The sequence below is a fragment of the Bactrocera latifrons genome, unplaced genomic scaffold (genome assembly GCF_001853355.1).
Source record: "Bactrocera latifrons isolate USDA-ARS-PBARC rearing strain unplaced genomic scaffold, ASM185335v1 scaffold_51, whole genome shotgun sequence".
In the NCBI taxonomy this organism is placed as follows: Eukaryota; Metazoa; Arthropoda; class Insecta; order Diptera; family Tephritidae; genus Bactrocera; species Bactrocera latifrons.
Window position 1 is genome coordinate 156,862 of NW_017537168.1, and position 21,996 is coordinate 178,857.

General features: G+C 32.0%; 1 protein-coding gene across 1 annotated transcript in view; it reads right to left on the reverse strand.

The window, feature by feature from the left end:
* The window catches only part of LOC108973880 (voltage-dependent T-type calcium channel subunit alpha-1G-like), a gene marked incomplete at its 3' end in the record, with an annotated part of 170,942 nt that overhangs the window by 147,560 nt on the left and 1,386 nt on the right, over positions 1-21,996 (reverse strand). Inside the window, exon 2 of the mRNA XM_018941385.1 lies at positions 8,934-9,051. Within this exon, the coding sequence (XP_018796930.1) occupies positions 8,934-9,051 (118 nt within the window). The remainder of the gene's footprint in view (positions 1-8,933; positions 9,052-21,996) is intronic.

The window sequence follows — 21,996 nt, forward strand, 5'->3', positions numbered from 1 at the left end:
ACTGTCTTATTTCGTTTATATTTTTTTTTAACTTTTTCACACTATTATTTAACTTTTCTCTTAACTTATTATTTTTAAAGTTTTCCATCTCAAAAATATCTTTATTACTCTTCATTCATATTTAATCGACCCACATATTTACAAGCACTTTCAATATTTTTATGCTTCATTCCTTTCTGCTCCCTTTGTACTGCACGTTCTTCTTCATTACTGGACCACAGCTACCTTTTGTTAGTGTGCAGCTTAAAGCCAGCACCGCATTTTTCTACCCTTCCTTATAGCCCATTTAGTCGGCTATATTTCTTCTGTGACCCGTTATTCATCATTTCGTTGCGCCGTTTTGCTGCATTCACAGCTTACCTTCATTCGCCAGCCATGCGTACCTTATTTTCAGCTACTCCAGCTCCCTCAACTCGTCCTCACTCCACGTTACCGCTCACTATTTTTCTACTCCTTTTTTTGTTTTCTCGTTGAAAAATGTGCTGTAATTTAGCATTCTACAAAACTGAGCCCGCGCTACGTGCTTACAAATAGCAGCGTGGGAGCAAAAGGTGAGATCTCTAGAAGAATGCACGGAAACTCATTGGCCTTTCATCTCGATTTTTTCGTATGCCGTTTGTTTAGTGGCACGTCGTCATCCCAGCGCAACCACTAATTCTCAATTTCACCTTCGTTTCTTGCTCTAAGCCTTCCACTACTTTTTTCAACATGCAAATTTCGGTTTCTTTTTCATTACTTCTTTCTTTTTTTAGTGTGCGAGCTTGGTTGTCTCAGCTAGCTTTCGCAGGTGCCCTGATTGCATATTTGTTTGCTGGCCTGTTGCTACTTTTAAGCCGCATGTTGCGCATAAAAGAGTCCCTCCGCAGCGTATTAAATTGCAAACAGATTTGCATCATTCGTGAGCAAATAGGGAAGTGAAAGTCATTTGTTGGCAGGGAAGTGAGTTAAAGGTTAATTGAAACGGGTTTGAAAGAGGATTTAGTTCGAGTTCGGACCATCAGTCTAATATTATGGACGCTTTTGAACTTAAGCAGTCCTAAGTTGCTTAATTTTCATATCTTGTGTTTACGCATATCAAAATTATATAATACTGGGCTTACCTGTCGCTTGAAGTTATTGCGAGTTGCCGTTCCAGTGTTCTAAGCTGACAGTTTGAGTTGATTCTGCAAATAAAACAAAGAAAAGACTCATAAATATTTCATTATATAAACTTTTATAATATTTTTGTATTATTGGTTGTAGTATATTCATAGCTTCTTAGCAATCTTATGTGGTAAAAACCTTAAAGTTTAAAAAACGAAGTCAATTTAAATACAGTATATAACGCTATTGTCAGGAAATGTTCTCTTTTGACCAGATCGAATGGAAGGAGAAAGGGTTCATCGGGGGACCCTTTTATGAGACATATATGTACCACGCCTTAAAAAATTCTAAAAGTAACACATCTTTTATAAAAAATATGTGTTGTATATAAGTATACCAGTAGCTCACTTGAATAATAGGATTTTGGCCTCATACTGGTAGTACGTGTTTCAAGAGAGCATCATCCCACTGATGGAAGGAATCTACCGACAACCATGTATGCTCAACCTATTAGAGAGTCTCGGTTTCAAGAAAGCGTCGACCGTAAGGAACCACACAGACACGAGGTGGTGGAGACGATGTAGCGAATTTTTACCTCAAATAAGCGCTTACTGCAAGTCAGATACCTCCGAGGGGAGCAACATGCCGATCGCTGTCGTAAAAGGCATGAAGCAACATGAAGGCTGGCCGTCTCGGGGATCTCCTTACTATGTAAAAACAGATATCTGTTCTTGGATTTCTTCAATTGTTGTTTATTATTTCATTATTCGTGGAAGACAGTTAGATAGCGCAATTTCCACAGTAACATCCGGACCTGAATCGCGATATTCTAAATATGCCAGATTCAAAACCTTAAATCGTGTCCTCCCGTTTGCTTTTTAGTCATCAATCGGCTTGCTTAGATACCGTTAATTTGACCGCAACTGTCTCAGAGTTGTTTTCTTCAATCGACCGGAAGATCTAACCCGGTCGTTGCCGTTTCTCCAATTGCTCTCTTTTGTTGGAAGATTGTTTCTAAAATAATAATGTATCCAAAATTGTGTGAACTTGCAACGTTCTTTTTGGAAGAAAGTCTACGTTTCCAGTACAATTTTTATTTGAAACTCAGTTGAGATTTTGGTGCGCTCGGTGTAACTTTGCTAGATCTTAAAGTTCTGTTCAAGTTCAAGATCCAACATTCTTACAATCTGTTCGCTTGCTTCTACACTCTTTTTAGTTGGACCTATTGAGTTATCCAAGAATATCCTGAAGGAGCTGTGCCTTGTTTTTACTGTCCCCACGTGTCTAAAGAATTTAGTTCTGAGAAATGTCCACCCTTCTTTACTACCATACTTTGACAGCTGCACTAATAGTTACGTAATAAGCTCGCATGACACTGACCACTACTTTCTTTAATCCCCAACAAGCTGTCATTACAAAGTTTGTCTTCATTTCGGTTCGGTTTAAAGCTATTATTTTAAGTTTCTTCCCTCGTCTAAATGTCAGCTTCACGTTCGTGTCACGTACTTCACGCGCATAACGAATTTATTTTCATTAGCGCATTACCTCATTTCCGTGACGTTCGCTTTTTGGGTATGCCGCCACTCACTAGACGTATATAATAGACTCCAGTGCCCGCAAAAATGCCGTTATTGCTCATTTTCAACTGTCACTGCCATTTGGAATGCCTTTTTGTTTCCCTTTGGCTGCACATTATTGTCACATTAAATGGCAATGGCACGACTAGGCGAGTTATCTCTTAGCTCGTTGAGACGCGCACAAATCGAGTTAAGACGCTACTGAGCGCCGAGCTGTTGCTGCATCTCGACCACAAACAACAAAAACGCGCACAAACCTGTTGGACGGATGTGTAGCGCGAGTTTATAAATAAATAAATGCGCTAACAAAATGCGACCGACCGCTTGTCTATGCCAGCCGCTCGGTTCGGTGGGCTACGTGCCTGTGCCGCGCCGCTGTCTATGTTCTTTTCTATTTGTGAGTTGATTTCCGGTGGAAGTAATCAGGCGATTTATCTCGTATACAAGTTTTAGTCGAGAGCTCGTGAGCTCGCAAAGTTGGCTATGCAACCGACAACAACAAGCGCTGCAGTGGCATAAGTACACACTCGTGGGCTGCAAGAATGGTCGCGCTGATGGTTGCTTTTCTACTTGACAGTCTGAGCCGAAGACGCACTTCAGATTATATGCGATATGATAGCAGCCAGTGTTCTCTGTATATTTTATGGCGTGCATACAACTATACAAGAAGGGAATAGAAGGGTGGTGGGGGTAGAGCATAATTTTTGAAAAATATTGTATCGCAATTGGAAGCTTTAGAGTTGTTAGATAATAATATTTAAAATTCTGACAGTCAGTATTGATTTAAACTGTATAGGGAAGAATTAAGTGGGAATAAAGAGATAGAAAGCAATTGTGATGATTACTCAATCCAAATTCGATTCTATTACAGTTGTTTACTGCCGACAATAGACTACCTTCTATCCTCGTATATCCTCTTTATTCTGCATTTTTTTTTCTAAGTTATTATATAATATATTAACATCATATCAATAATGTTTTATACACCAACAATCGATAAATGTCGATAGTTACTTTTTCTTCATTCATGATTCTAATGTTTTGTATATACATATAATCCACTATCGATAAATTGTAATATATTGTAATACAATCGATAAATGTCGATAGTTACTTTTTCTCCATTTATGATTCTAATGTTTTGTATATATAATCAACAATCGATAAATGCTGATAATATTTTACTTACATTTTATCGAAAAAATTATCAACTATCGATAAATATCGATAATATACCAACAATCGATATATTTTGGGATAGATATTTTTTCTTAATTTATATTGTTTTTATATATAATTAACAATCGATAAATATCGATAATTTTTTTAAATGAGTAATCAATAAATTTTGATAGTTATTGTCTTGAAAATTCAATGTTATTCTTGTTATTGAAATAGTAATTCCTGTTTCTGTCCTCATTATACAAGCTTGAAAAATGTTTTTGCGCGGCGAGCTTCCTAGATCCTTATCAGAATTTGAATGCAATTTCTCCATAATTCTCAATTTTAGTTTTCATTACGAATTTGCATTCATTTATCATCAGATGTGTACGTTTTGTTTTTTCAATAAAATGATAAATATTTTTATCAACAATCGATACATGTCGATATTGCTTACGTTCGAAATGAATTGTTCTAATTTACTTCACTTCAAATGTCGATGTATCTTTTTATAATATGAATAATGAAATGATCTTTTTTGTTTTTTTAATTTCAAAGGCCTTCATTGTTCTCCAAATTTTGATTTTTTTTAATAAAACCATCGATTTTGGATTTACCTACATATGTATATATGTATATCTTTACCTGCATTAGTCTTCTAATATCACGAACTTTTTCTCAATATATTTTATTTTTACATTCTAAACTGAGTTTATTTATCGTTTAATGAGCTTAATTAATCAATACAAGTTTCATTTTCGTCATTGAAGTGATGTATTAAATTATTTTTTTCCCAATTTGTGACTGATCGCTGACTATTTATAAGAAAATAATTCTTATGCCAACTTTATTTATTGTGATCGATAAATTTCTAAATTGTTTTGCAAACGATTAATTTATAGTCGACTGTGAATTAGTATGAAATACCAAATTATTATAAAAATATTAATTTCTAAAAGTTGTATTTTTATGCAAAATTTTTTTGTTAATCGATAAGTTTGGATATTTTTTTCCAAAGGATTATTTCATAATCGACTAATTATTATTAAAATACTAATTTCAAAAACTTCGTTTTTTTGCTAACTTTATCATTGTTAATCGATAAATTTCGTTATTTTTCCCAAAAAAAGTAATTTTTAATCGATTAATAGCATACCAAACATCTAAATATTATTAAAATATTAATTTCCAAAATTTTTTTTTATACTAGCTTTATTATTGGTAATCGATAAATTTCGATAATTTTTCCCAAAAGATTAATTTTTAATCAACTTATTAATTTTTAATCAATTATTATCATACCGTACAAAATTTTCCTTTTTTATACTAACTTAATTATAATCGATAATATTGTTATCAATTATTTTATAATCGTCAAAAGTATCGAGTGGTCTGAAGAAAACATCTTATTATCATTAATTCATCCATTTGTTTAAAATTTTCTGTTCGTTATTTATTATCGACTATTAAAGGTGTATAAAAAATTATTATATAAAAAAATAAATAGAGTCTGCAACTCGTTACTAGGGCACCTCAATTTCAAAACGTCTTTTCTACATACTAAGCACTTCTTTTTAGCCAAAATTTAGATTTTTTTAAACTTTCTGCTAGTGCCTTATACCTTCAGCTATTGGTTTGACTGTTCTTTATCCGTTTTTTACTTTCTCTACACTTTCGTATCTCTAGCTTGACGTTGTGCAGTAAAAATCATTTTAAGCGTTCGCTCTTCTGTCAGATAAATGCTGGTAATACCAGGATTTTCCACTTCACACGCAACTAACAAGAAATGTACTCCTAGTTTTACGACCAAAGAAGATTAAAGTTAGCGTCGTGCTTAGAGAAAACATTGGCTAAGTTGATAATAAGCGAAGCAGAAAATAATTTTTTTTTCTAGCAAGAGTTAAAGGTGAAGAGAAATTATTAAAAAGAGAACGGGAATAATTTCAAAATTTTGTTTTTAAAATGAAAAAAAAAATTAAAAATTATTAATTGATAATTTATAAAGGTAAAATTTCCATTAAAAAATTACTTTAAAATGGTTTTCATTTTTGACAATTAAATTAAATTTGTTAATTTAAAATTTTAAAATTTTCCTACAATAAAATATTATATTTAAATTATTATATTAGTAAAAATTAAAATTGTAAAGTTTTTCTATAATAAAATACCAAAAATTGGAATATTTGATAGAGCACAGAAAGTAAACTACTTTTTTTAAATTAAATATATAAAAAAATATTGTCTCAACTTTATTTAGCAGCCTTATTGACCCACTCACTTAACACACCACACTACATACAGTATATATGTATGTATGTATATATTAAATACATATCTCACCTAAGCACTCGAGCATCAGCCACGAATCGATTGCGGCCAGTTGGCTGTTCGATTGATCAGCGAAACTACTCACTCCAACACACCAAAGTGTGAGCCAAACAATGGAATTTTCGACAACGGTATTGTAAACAATCCGCTATTTTGAAAAACACATAACAGCAGTGCGCTTATGTACTTGTTGAATATACATACAAGCACATATACATATATTGTATACAATAATTTTGGCCAAATGCGACTAATTGCAGGGCATAATGGGTATATAAATCCATTTAATCGCACTTCATAAACAGAGCTGGCTGTGAGGAAAAAAGTTTTGCGTGGTATGTATGTATATGTATGTATGTAGATATGTATTATACATATGTATGTATGTAGTCTTGTCTGTAAAAGAACATAAGGCGTATGACGGCAGAGTTTATACTATCTATTTATATAGTATGTATGTATGTATGTATATTAGTAATAACCAAAAAAATAACATAGTATATATTGCTGGTCTGAATTTATTGTTGGACATAAAAGTTAAATACATACATTCGTATAAATTCGCAAGAATTCCTTTAAAGAAATGGCATTTATAAATTTCCTATGTAATTTCTTTTATTTAAATTTAAATTGTTTACAAAATTGCACACATAATGGGTGATCGATTTCGGACTTTCCCACTTTTTTAAAGAAAAAACGCAGAAACTTCACATTTAATGAGGAACGTGTATTATCTTTCAAGCGAACATGCTTTGGCATTATCGCTTTTAAATGTTTGTCGTGGCTACGCCTCAGATATTCTATTCGATGACTCGTTCGAGCATTTCGACTGGCAACTGTCTTATGACACGCGGGATTGTCCGCAAAGACCTTAGATTTAACATATTCCCACAGGGAAAAGTCTAACGGTGTGACATCACATGATCTTGGTGGCCAATCGACTGACCCAAAACGCTAAATTATCTGCTTACCGAAGTATTCTTTCAGTGGGCCCGAAAAGGCGGTGCGTATCCATTCTCTTTTCACGTGTCTTTTCCAATATTTAGCGCGTGGTGAATATCTGATCGATTGTTGATCTAAAGCCTCACTGATAAGTTTCAATCAATTTTTTTGCAGTGAGCTTTAATCTTTCACACCAAACGCTCGATAGAACCTTATATGCGCTGTTGAAGAGGTTTGTCCCACGGTAGTTTATCTCCCATTTTGTGTATTGGACAGAGCACACTTAAACTCCAATAGTTGGGCATGCCTTCGTCGGACCATATTAAACAAAGAAGCTTTTACATACATGAAAGGACATCAGTTCTTCATCGCCCTGTTTGAGTAGTTCGGCCTGCCCTTTGTTGTTCTTCAGACGTGTAATTCCTATTTGCTTTCATTAGTCTAACGAAATTTTTCTTTCTTTGTCGGTTTTTCCCTTATTTGACAATTTATAGAAAAAATGTTTCACACAAGCATACATACATATATATTTATGTAGACATTATTTTCTTGAAATAACAAATAATAATTGTTTATTAAGGAGTGAAATAAAATTTAAATAAAAAAAATATTTCTCTGTCCAAAAATAATTTTTTCTTGACACAATTAATATTCAACTCAAATAAATATGTTCAATAATAAAACTCAGCAATCGTGTAAACACCTGTTAATCACCGCACACACAAAACACAACTCAACTTTATGTTATCGATTATCGATACTTAAGCCAGCTGTCAGCACTTGTAATTGTATTAATATTTTCATTATTTATGAAATTGTTGAATTGTTGATTTTGTTTATACTTTATTTATTTGTTTAAAAATATTTAACATAATCAATCAACGTCACTTAGTAGCTTTATGGCTTAGATTTAGCAGCAGCATTAATTTTCATAGCGCAACAGCAGCGACAGGAGACAGGTTCTACCAACTAAGCGAAGTTTGTAAAACAATCTAGGACAATAGCGCAGTTTTGGTAACAAAATTGGATATAAAATAAATATATCCCAGAAAATTGTTGACAATTTGTTTAATAAATTATTATTTTTCCTTTGTTTTTCTATATTTTTTTATTTTATTTTATTGAAGCTGACATAATAAACAAATTATTATATAAACTAAAGTACGCAGCGTTAGCATCATAGGCTTTCAGCTGAAACGTTTTTGTATATAAAAAAGTAAATACGCAGTATTTATACATTTTTAAGCGATGGCGGAAATGTGCATGCATTTAAATACAATGCATATTTTTTATTACTGCCTACATATTTGCCACAGATCAAAGTGAAAAACGCCTGCAACGCCGCCAGTGTACGCCAAAAGTATTTTAATTAAAACTCAAACCATTGCGCGCTCATCAAATTAAGTGTCGTGACAATTGCGCTATTAAAGCGACTTGTGCGCCGTTTGAAGTGTTGACAAAATTGTCAACACACTCACCCATTTGTCAACTGGCAAGAATTGACAAGAAAACGTGTAAAATGAAATAAAAATAACAAGAAAATTGACAATATTCATTCGCATGCTCGTTTAACCAGCTGGCGGCCGGCGCTTGTCGCTTGCCGCTCAAAAGCCATTTAACCAGCCACGCGCTGTCTATAAACGACTATGGGCATATTTATGTTTGTACACATTTGTTTGCTGTTTTATGCTACATTTCTGGTTGTTTTTTTTTTTATATATATATATATTTTTTTTTTTGATACTTCTTTTTTTTTTTTGACTTGCATGTGGCAATAATATTTTTTAGTGCTACTGCGCCCTCCCCGCCAATTACATTTTGAGTGAATATTTGCATGTCTACCGCACATTTGCAGGCATTCAAAATGGTAGTGATATTTTAATTGATGTGTTTGACTGGTGGCAGGTGTGCGTAGTGTATGTGGTGAGGGTAGAAATATGTAGCTGAAATCGCGTGAGCCCTAAAAATAAATAGCGCTTGCAGAATAATGGAAATAATTAGTGTTTATTAGACTTTGAGGCATAACACTACAGCACAATCTGATCATAAATTATTTGACGTGCGATAAGAGTAAGAAAAAAAATTATTAAATTTATATATCAACTTTTTACATTTCAAGGAAGTTGCTGTCATGCAATATGGGCTGAAATATAGTACAGTTATAGAATTGCAAGTATATATTTTATACAAATCGAAGTCTTAAAAGATATTTTCTTCATCTTTCTTATACCGTAGACACCGCCTTCGCGATTATAACCAATTTTACAACAGCGCGTTAGTCTTGATAGATATATTCCTCTACTTTTCGATTTGTAAGGGTCGAGTGTAGTACTCTTTTCGATGTGTTTTATACACATATCCAAGAGGCGGTCGTAATAAGTATATTTTAACTGAAAAGATTGCTATGCTCCAACGTTTCAAATATTAAACTTTATATTTGCACATTTATCGATATATTTCTCACATATATATTGAGTTGAGTAAGAAAATAATAAAAATTTTAAGTAAAAATATAAATCCTCTAAGTTGAGCATATATTTTTATCGAAAAGAGTACTAAGCTCAACTTTTCCGTATATTAGTCGTTATATTCATTGATTTTTCTGTATATAACAGACATATCGATGGGCAGTACTAAATAAATTTTAAGTCGCAGAATAAAATAAATAGTAAATATCCCAAAAGAGTACTGAGTTTTTCCGCTTCAAACCCTAATCGTTGAATTTATCCAATTATCGATATATATTACACATATCTAAAAGCGAGAAAAACTAATTTTTATGTAGCATTATAACACTAAGTATGTATTTATTTAAATTCCAAACTTGAGCCTTACAAATATTAATCGATAATGATATAGATTTTTCGATACATAACACACATCTTCAAAAATCGGGCTAAATATGTGCGAAGTTAGAGTATAATATATTTGAAGAAGGATACATTTCAGCTAAAAAGACTGCATACATGCATAATTTAAAATTTTAGTCGATTTATTGATATCGTTTTCGATAAATTTCATACATGTCTAAAGTTTAGAGTTAATAATTTAAAGTTGTAGTATGATACCTTTAAGCTATTAATTTATTCAGAAAGAATTCCAAGCGCGACACTTTCAAATATTAATCGATTTATTCATATTTTTTCGATAAAAATAAACATATCTAATAATCGTATTAAAATAGTTCGAAGTTGAAGTATAATACATTTATGGAAGGATGTATTTTATCCGGAAAGAGTATCAAGCTTCACCACTTCAAGTATTAATCGATTTATTTATCTATTTTCGATAAATTTCTCACATATCCAAAGTCTACAGTTAATAATTTTTTAATTATTACAATTTTGTTCAGAATATATTTATCCAGCAAAAGTACTGAGCTCCACCGTTTTAAGTATTAATCTATTTATTCACCAATTATTCGATATAATTTTACATCTCACATCTCTAAGAGCTCTAAATGTTCCAAGTGAAAGAAAATGTAATTTTCAAGATTAATATAGTTCATAGAATATTGTCGATGCATCTTCTGAAGCTTCTTTACTTCAAAAATAATATTACACCCGTTTGCCAGCTTAGGCTGAACCCAAAAGCAAGCGCCTGTTTTATCTGCTCGGAGAGAACAAAAATTATACTTAACATATATTTCAAAAAAATCAAACTAAGTACGAGAAAACTCATTCTGTTTCTTGCTAAGAGTTGCTAATCTGCAAGCTAGAGACCACCTTCTTTTATTGTCCAGCTGTTTCTGATGAACTCTAACTTGGCTACTTGTTACTATAACAATAATTATTTAAGTTTCTAGTTTCATACAATAGACCATAAATAATCAAAATCAAAAATGTAGTTTCCATCTTCTACATATATTCAACATACTACATATATTTCCAGAATTTGGTCTATCAATATTTAATTTAATTAACTTTGACTCTGCAAAACCAGCAACCTTGACACTAACTAACTGATGCGCCTAAAATAACTCATATATCAACACACAAACAGGACACTTGCACTTGGACTTGACTGTGACCCACAAACTCGTGCTTCGCCACACTCGAGTCTAACCTCACTTTTCCATAAATTCATTCTAAATTTACTTTGTAGCTGGCTTTCGCTCAAGAACGCATTTTTTTAACTTAAATATTTCATTGTCATTGAGAGGCACACATATGTCTAGTTAAAGGCGCTTCTTAAATCTACTCTCCGTCGCTTTCTCTCTTCAACAACCGCCCTGTTGACATTTGTCACTAGCTTATCAAGTGTGTGTGTGTGCGGTTAAGTGAACTTAAGTAGAGCAGCTAGTTGAAATATGCAAATCAAGTGGAAATGCGGCAAGTCAAAATGTCACAGAGTTGCATTTTAATTACGTGAGGCAGAATGCTAAAGTGATTAAAACGTAATGAAATTTCGAGGATATACATACGTTATATAGTTGTAACTGCGTGAAACGCTTTTGCTTTTCACTTAAAGAAGATTTTTAACTTGAAAATTGTTAGCAGTGCTCTTCTTTTTTAAGAAGCGAGCGATTTGATAAATTCTGTACCAGTTTTTCATTACAAAAGTACGGCCCTTTCCCAATACAGATGCAGACTTTTATACTCAGTTTGATTGACGTAGTCAGAGAGTTTTACGATGAAAGCGCTTTGAAGATTCTATTTGAATGAACCTCAGATCCCATTACACACTTTTGTACCTTTATAATAGATCGCTTAAATATCCTTATCTTTTACTAAAATTTATTAGCCCACGTTCAACTAAGAATATTTGGTCCGGTTGCTGAATACCACAAGAACGATAAGGAAGGTTAATAATCTTGATCCATAATTAGTGAAAAAGTGTAGTATATTTGACATTCCAGAAGTGTTTTTGGATATCTAATAAGCTTTCAGAGTTCATTTCTTATAATATTCGGAAACTTAGTCACCTGGTAGAGGGCAAGAATTATTCTTAAATATCACATATGAAGCCTGCGGGGCTCATTTATTATACCACTTGAAAACTTAGGCACTTGTTAGAGAAAGCTTAGAACACATATTTGGTATTCCAAAACTTAGATATCTAGCAAAGCCGTCAGAGCTCATTCATTATTGGAAACTTAGGTACCAGGTAGAGAGAGCGTAGAACACATATTTGGTATTCCAGAACTGTTCTTAGCTATGTATCAAGCTTTCAGACACCACTTGCTACACTTTTAGGAAATCACTTGGTAGCGAGTTCCAACATTAATAAGAGGGTCCGCCGGGACTTTGTCTAGCTTCAGATTATTTTCTTCTTAATTTCGCTCTCTCTACCTATCTCTTTAATTATCTCCCAATGCTTTGTTTCTCTATGTTACTGTTAATCAGTGCTGCCTTGCTAAGCATGTTGTTATTAAATATTGTCATGTCCCAATAATAACTTCTGATCAAGCAAAAACTCTCAATTTTGCTTGCGGCTGACCACTTAACATTATGCCCAGGTTTTTTGTCGGTACTTTTAATATTCTTTCTGACCTACTCTCCGTGCGAAGGTTGGAGAATAACACGAATCTGTCTTTATGCGAACCTATACATACGGGGATTGATATTATATTGCATTAATCACCTTGACTAGTCTCAAGTGTGGTTCAGAATAAAGCTAAAGACGTTGTTAGCAGTTCCCAGGGATTTCTCTCGACCATATTGAGAGATTTTATCAGACTTTTTTCTAATCCAAGATTTTCGGACTGGGAGCTACTCATTGGACCAAGTTCTACTCCACCCTTAGAAACTTTATGAGTCCAACTTGCAATGTAATGTGCTTATTGAGAAAATAATTGACCAGTGAAAGCATATTTCACACCTAATTCGCCTCCCCTACGCCTCGCAACTCATACCGTTTATCTTAAGTTTTTTATTTCAATTTCATTAACCTTATTTAATTATTTATTTTGGCGTATGGAGACAATGATAATAATTAAAACTCAACAAAAGCGCAATAAAAGCAACAAAGCAATAAAAGACAAAATGTAATGGCGCCAAGTAACTAAACAGGAGTAAACAAAGTCAACAAAAGGAAGGAAGTAAGGTGGATAAACCACTTCGAAGCGCGAAAGGAAGAAGAGACTAAAAGCTGGGTTGGAAAGGGAGGGTGTCAGAGAAAGTAGTAAAAAGACAGCCGCAGAGCAAACAATAAACCTAATGACTCAGCTATCAATAGCAGTAACAAGAACAATAATAATATTATAAATATATATATTGAATAAGGTATGTGGGAATGTATTACTTTCGTTTCGGCATCCAAACACTCGACGATTTGCTGCGTCGTCGAAAAATTTATGATTTTCACAACTCTCCAGCGTCCGCTTAATGAGCGGTTTATCGGTTTTTGTTGCTATAACGGCATTAAATATTGTTAATTGGCGACAATGCGTCGTATTAGTTGAATTTTATTGGTCCACCTTGGTTCATGCAAGCGGGTGGGTGCTGTCAGCGCAAAGTTTTATGGTCATAAATTCATTATTTACGACATTCATCCTAGGGCACAAGAATTTTAATGACGGTCTAAAGTAAGTTGCGTCTTACTGTTGCGCATCGGTCACTGGTCAAGTCAATTCCCAACTTTTTATGATTTTAGTTTATTAATATTTTGGGTTTTGTTTATCATTAATACTTCCCACCCTCGCGGCGCTCTAAAATAATTATATAGTATGTCTCATCTTAAATTAGTTGAACCTGCTGATGATAGCGCGCATTTCTACTTCAAGGTCATTTTACACTCATCGTCTGTTCTTGCGCACTTACGCTTCGTTTCCATCGCTCTCATCTCCTGCCGCTCACCTATTTTCTACAATATTTCAGTTTCCACTACCAAGTTTTTTACTCCTGTCACTCGTGCCCTTACTGCCGACCTTGCTACTTGCTTATCCTTATCCTTGCTGCCGGCCGCCGCCCAGTTTTTTACTCCTGTCACTCGTGCCCTTACTGCCGACCTTGCTACTTGCTTATCCTTATCCTTGCTGCCGGCCGCCGCCCACGTTATTCTTGCGCTTGTCATGTCATCTGTTTATTTTTGGCAAATCGCAAGCATTTGAATTATTTATTAACTCCTGTAAACTTTGTTGGCGGTTAAAAGTTGCTTGCTACATTTTTGAAAAGTTTCTTTACCGCAGCAATCGTTTTTCTTTTGGTGGTTGGGGAAGCTTTTATACAACATCTGATGGATTTTTTATCAATATGTTAGGAACACATTATAACAGTATTTTATTATTTATTTGTGTAGAAGAGTTGGCAACTCTAAGAATCCTAGGGAATAACGAAACTTCAAGGCCTCAAAGCAGTAATTAATTTAGCTAATTACACAACGAACTCAGAGAGCTGAGAGATCTTTTAGGGCTGCTCTCATATAAGTACATATGTCTGTCTAACCTATTATTAACCAATCTTTTATTAAGTTAAAGAATATACACTATATTGTGGTATGTTGCTCTGAACTCGTACCCGTCAGCTCAATGAGCTTCCAAACAAATGTCTTAAGTTTCTATGATAGTCTGAAGTCTTTTAGAAGCTCGTTTGCAGGTCAGTCCATAAGAAAGTCAAAGAAAACTGATGGCAGCTGGGATAATCTCAAGAATTGGAGCTGTTTGAAGAAAACTCAGAGGCTCTTGAAGAAATATTTGCTCCAAAAATAGTGAACTTGAAGTAGCTCAACATTTTTTGTAGAACTACGTCGATCAAATTTCTTGATACTACATGTCGATGATGTAGTTGGAATCGTAGGATAGTGTTCGAAGAAACTATTTAACCGGAAAACACAGGATATGTCACATTCTATCGCTGAAATAAGGCAATAAGCATAGCAGCGGAGCAAAACAATTCGGATCTAATGAAAATGTGTTCGTTTAAGATGAGTCGGGCCAGAAAACAGGCTATTGCTCATTATATACCTGTAAAGCTTTCTAAAGTCAATAAGCATACCAGCGATGTAAGACAATTCGGATCTAATAATGTGTCTTAAGATAATTAAAATCGGGTCAGAATCTCCTAAAATATCTGAGTTCTTTCTTTTTTCATTAAAAAAATCTTTTTTCATTAATAAATCCATGCATCTGCATGCATTATAAGCCGTTATAAATTTTCAGATTGAGTCAACATCTTGACATTACTACCTCGTCCAGGCAATCTTGATTAACATCTGCTGCAAAAACCATTTAATTGAATTCGAAAATAAAATAAAAATAAATCGAAGGATATCGAAGATAAACAAACTGTGACGACAGTCAAACGAAGATATGAAGTATTAAAATAGATTAATAAAATGGCAAAGAAATTGGGAAGCAAAATATGTTTTTTTTTTGCTTGTTTGTTGGTATTATAAGCGCCAAAAAGTAACGGAATTCTTGAAATTATTCAATTGAAATAATTTGGAAATTGAATTTGCAACGCATTTGCATTTCAGTGGCATGCCAACATGGAGCTAAGCATAGCTGCCCAACGTACACCCGCCAAGTCCCGCCGCTCGCTTACACGCGTTCCAGCCACAAGCCGCGCTGACTGCTGCAGTCAATTGGAAGTGACTGCCTGTCATGCATACATACAACAAAACGACAAACTAATAACGTCGCAAATATTTGAATTTGGCAACAGTTGCCGATCTGAGTGAGCGCGCGCACCCAACACCACTTTCTCTCCCCCAGTATTCCACTTCATTGGGTTATTGTGTTTAAATATTATTTTTCTCAATGCGTTCTGCTTAACTCAATACAATTGCTTTTTTGTTGTTATTGCTTTAATAACCACAATTCGCGCGCCACAAAAGGTTCAGGGCGGCAGCAAGGGCGGCATGCACAATAATGCTGGACAAAAAATCAATTCAACTCAATTGCTGCTTTTCAATTGTTTGACTGAATTTTAATTTCAGTTTCCATTTTTGCTTACAATTTTGAATAAAATTTTTCTTTTCCTGCTTTTTGTGCGCTGTTTGCAAATGGAGATTTTGATTAGAAATTTTGCTCGTCGTTGGTTGGCCTTTAAGCTGGGTCAAATATTTGTGCATAAATATATACTTAACATACACACATTCATACATACAAATATCTCTGTGTGCTCATTCAGCTGTTTATAAATCTATTTACGGCAGAGGAAGTTGTATATTTGGCAAATTGTTGTTTTGGAAAAGCAATTTTGAAAAAGTATAAACTTTCAGTTTAAATCACACAAAGTTAGGAATGTGTAAAAATTAGAGTTCTAAAATTAGTTTACCCAACTTTTTCATAAACTTTTCAATTTTAACCCAAGTCTTTTAACAAGTTAGGGCAGCTTAATTTTGGAGCCAAAAGTTTTATACCAGTTTATACCAATTCTTGATTGCATTTAGTTAAACTAGAAAATGCTTATTGTACTGTTTTCATATTTCCCCTATTCAAAAGCTTACAAAAGCAGCCAAAATAACTCAGACCTGTTTATACCATTTTGTGAAATAAGTATAATTAACTAAAAATACCTTAATTCATACTTTTAAAAAAATTAAATTAAAATTTTTAAGTCAAATTTTTTATACTAGTTTATGTTACACCATTTTTCTATGGCAGTTTATTATGTCAGACATTTCTCATTTGACTATTGTAATATTTTTTACTCCAAACGCTAGAAAAAGCTAAACAAAATAGTAGATCAAGTTATACAAGTTTCAAAAATAAGTTTAGTTACCTAAAAATATTTCAAAAGCTTATAGCAATTGACCAAATAAGTATAATTACCTAAAAATACTCCAAAAGCTTACGAAAGCCATCAAAATGATTCAGACCAGTTTATATCAGTTTCAAAAATTAGTATAATAACCTAAAAATACTTCAAAAGCTTTCAAAAACAACAAAAATAATTCATATCAACTTATACCTGTCTCAAAAATAAATATAATTAGCTAAAACTACCCCAAAAGCTTACCAAAATAAAAAAAAGATAATAATTCAAACCAGTTTATACTAGTTTCAAAAATAAGTATAGTTAGTCAAAAATGCCCTTAAGTACACAATTTCGAACTAAATTTTTATACTAGTTTATACCATATACATACATGTATGTACATGCACATATGTACATACATATTTACATATGAACTGGAAATTTAGCAATTTAGGAGAGTTTTGGTGCCTTCTGACGATTTTACACGCTTGTTTAAAGTAATCTATTTGTTTGCATTAATAAATATTTAAAAAATTTAGACCACTTTATACCAGTTTCGTTAAAGCTTTATTCAATAAATATCCACTAATTTCTAATCCTTATTAAACTTCATAGCGGTTTGATTTATGTGTTTTACCAGTTTATACCAATGTTTTCCGCAAAACATTCAAGAAGTAAAACTTTTATTGTATGCAAAAATCAAACAACAACTTTATTCATGCACTACTCACTACGATGTTTCATTATTTATTACTCTGCAATTCATGGTAAACACATTTCCAATAAAAGCCACTAAGATATTATTGCTATATTAACTGCTCCCACGCAACTCTCCGCTTCCACTTACGAGTTTTCCAATAAACCAGCATACTTTTTAGTCAACCAAAAAATTTATAGCTTTCTTCACTTAAGTAATCACTTTTTTCTCTTCAACCACAAAACACACAGATTTATCACTTTATGAATGTCTTAAAAATATTGAAAGCGCACACTTGCTATTATTTAGTGACGGCAGTTGCGGGAAGCAAGCAAACACGAGCGCCACAAATGACTCAGCGGGAAAAGCTGCGGAAAAGCCAGATGATAAGTAGAATATTTTTTGGAATGCCATAAATTTGTTTTTGTTGCTCTTAAATGGAAAAAGAAATATAAATGACCGCAAAAATTTAAAACAAGCGGAAAATTATAATTTTATTTCAGGTTGAGTGAAAGCCACATATAAAGGCATTACGTTGATGAGAAGTGCTGTTGAAATGCAAAATTAAAAAATAAAAATAAATATGCCAAATAAAAACAAAGAATATTTTTAACAGTATTTATAGTATTTTTCAGAAATAGCGATAAAAGAGTGAAATATTTGTTTACAAAAAGAGCCTCAATATACATATTTGTTTCATGTTTATATTTTAATTTTTATTTTTTGTTGAAATTTTATAAACTTTTCTGGTTATATATAATTAAATACATACGTAGTTTTATTATTTTTTAACAAAATTTTCCATATTTTTTTTTTTTTTTTAATTATACAAGTTTTTTGTCCAAGCAATTTTCATCTCATAGCAATATATGTACATATAATGATACAAAAGTTCTTTCAAATACACATAAATTCTTGTTTTTTGACACCGAAATTTTATACCAGTTTTATAGAAATCTTTTAGTGTGCATCACAGTCGATCCCTGTTTCTACAAAACATTCATAATTTCTTCTTTTTTATATATATTTATACTATTTTTTTTACAAATCTTTTATTTTGTATCAGAACCCTAAAAGTTTATACCAGTGCCATAAAAATAATTTATTACATATCTGCGTCCTTAAATCGCCCTTGCTTACTTTAAAGTAAATATCAACGGCAAATATCGTTTCTCTTAATTGCAGCTTATATACAACTGTATGTTGCTAAGGGTTTAATTGTTCGGTAACAGTCTTTAGACCAATTTTTCAATATTAACTCGACATGTTTTTTCCTCTTGTTATTAAAACCTTCGCTGCTTTTAAATATTTTCTCTGTGTTTAGTTTTTCAACACCAACATTTTATATCAGTTTTATATAAATTTATTATTTAGCCCTTAAAGGTTTAAAATCAATATTATTTATTTTAGGGGAAACATTTGTATTATTATATAGTTTTATGATACCGAAATTTTATACCAGTTTCGTAAAAGGTTTCATGTTTCTCAGAGAACCTTTTTAAGTTATTATTTTGTATTATATTATTTATTTTAAGAGAACCATATGAATTATTCAATAATTTAATGATACCGAATTTGTATACCAGTTTCATAAAAATTTTAATGTTTCTCATAAAAGCTTTCAAATCAAAAAATTTTTTATATCATTAGAGGTATTTGCACTTTTTTGTGTATTTAGTTTTCCGGTAATAATTTATACCAGTTTATTACAAGTTTATTAATTTTTTTTAAAGTTTTTAAATCCGTAATTTTTACTTTACTTATTATAAAAGGTGCTTTCAAATGTTTTCTTAGTTTTACATTATTAAAATTGTATACCAGTTTTGTAAAGGTTTCCTTGTTAGCCTTGAACGCTTTTAAATAAGCATTTGTTAATTTATGAGAAATGAGTGTACCATTTCTATAGCTTTACAGATATAACATGTTATACCAGTTTGGTAAAAATAGCTTTGCTTTCCATAAAATTTCTTAAACCAATATGTTTAGTATACTTTGGGGAAGGTACTCACACTATAATGTAAGACTTTCATTTAGATAATTTTATACCAGTTTTGTGAATATTTCGTGTAATAGTTAATTTTAAAAGCTTATGATATAACATTATTTTATTTTAAGAAGGATATTTTTTCTATTTCTTTGGTTTCAAATTTTATACCAGTTTAATAGCAACTATCAAGTCTCCCACAAAAATTTTTAAATTAATACTGTTTACTTTATATTATGTGGTTTACAACGTTACTATAGCTTTACATGATTAAAATTTTATACCAGTTTAGTAAAAATTATCTTGTTTGCCATACAAGTTTTAAAATTAATATTGTTCATTTTAGGGTACGTAATTATAAATATTTCTGCAGTTTTTATTATTATATTATATAAAAATTTTATACCAGTTTCATAAGAAATCTTTGGTTTGCCATACACGTTTTTAAAACAATATTGTTTACTTTGAGTTTGGTAATTTTTTTTTTGATTATTAGACTAGTGGTTTTGGTAAAATAATTTATTTTTTGTTATAAAATTCGTTTAGCATTAAGTGTGATGTTTATACCAGCTTTATATTTATTACACCTTGGCTTATTTATTTGGTGCTAGCACTGTATTTATTACATCGTCGGTAATTTATGGCAAATAATTAAGTTCCTTCTTTGATTTTAGTAGTGTTTTTCCTCGCTTTATTTACATCAAGAATTTGGTTAGTATATTTATTGGCGTTAAAGCTTTTCGAAGAATTTATTTAATTAATTATACGATAAATATTTATGAATAATAAATGAACAGCGTGATTTAAAACCGCTGGAGCCTTAATTACATACAAAATGTAGCTTACGTGGCAACGCCAAACCAATTTATTATTTTTATTGATTATTTTACTAGGAACAATATATATGTATGTATGTTCATACAGGGCTTTGTGTGGCCCATATGCATCTGACCTACTCCTGTCAGTACGTGCTGCTTCTGTAATTGACAGCCGCATATAAATTCCGCCAACGAGTGCAGCTTTTAGCCATCAAATCATCAATATTCCGCACACCCAACCACACACCACACAAATATTTTATTCCACATAACATAAATATTTCTCACAAGTACACAATGAGGATTACATTTCACTTAAATAAATTTTTAATCAACAATAAACACATAATAAAAGTGGGTTATGTGAATTTATGGTTTGGCCACGGCGTATACGCAACCAGCATTAATTGCGCGGCCACCTCTGATTTCCGCCGTTTATAACTACACCTTTCAGCGCGCCAGCCAGTCGTAATTAATATACACAATTTTAATTACTATCTCACATAAAAGTTTAAATAATATTCATAACAACAACAACAGCGACAACAACAATATTGCAATTACAATGCAAAAGTATTTATTGTATGTCAACATCATCCTCATAATTATTATGTATTTATGAATTAATTTTCAATTTACGCTGCAGGCCGCCAGCTGTCCATCAATGTGTGTGCAAAGTGCGCGTTTTTATGCATTTTTGTGCGAGATTTCCTTTGCTTGCACGCCTCGGGATTTTGCTCACATCGCTTATAAATTTACATATACATATACATATATGATACATATTTCCATTGTATTTATTGCTTTATTTTATGGTACGTTTGCCAGTGTGTGTGAGCATACGTGTGAGATTGTTTTGCAGTCATAATTATGAGCGCATTTGTTGCATTCGTCATTGTTTAACAATTTTGCTACAGAATTTTATGATTACATTATTTTGTTGCTGTAGTTTTTTGTGCTGGTGTTTTATGGCTATTAAAATTTAAAATAAGTATGACTCAATAAATACGTGGCCGTATGTGAATTTAATGAATGCGGCATTTGTGCATTAATAATATTAACTTCAAAAATTATTGTAAGGTCAGCAAAATGTTTAATAGCGTTTATACCAGTTGTTGTGATAGTAATGTAAAAGCTACTACACATAAGAATTTGTATTCGTGACCTATTTGCAGTTTCTATATATAGCAATTGTTCCTCATTTTGCGGTAATACAATTTTATACCAGTTTCGTAAAAATTGCCTACTGTGTCATAAATTTTATGGAATATTGTTTACTTTTGATATTTTAATCATATTTTAATTTTATACCAGTTAAGAGTTTTATACCAGTTTTGAAATCTAAATTTCTTAAATTCCCAGCAGGTTATTTCGCTGCTCAGTGCACTCTCTAATAACTTCTAGTGTGAAATAATCTCGTTCGAAATTAATTTCTATACTTATACCATTTTATTATAAACCAAGCTATATTTCAAATTTTTCTCTTCCACAACGTTTTCCCTTGTTTTGTTTCAAGTTGTACATAACGAAATTTAAAGAAATTTAGTACAAGAAATTGAATTACAATATCCAAAAAAAATATAATTTTTCTACAGAAGTTGAACTTACAGATTTTTTTTTAACTTTTCTAAACAATTTCTTATAAAAAATTAATTATAACAATTACCAAATAAAAAAATATCATATTTAAAAAAAAATGACAAAAAATTAAAAGAAATTAATTAAATTTTGTTACAGACATACATGATATAGTACTAAATTAAAA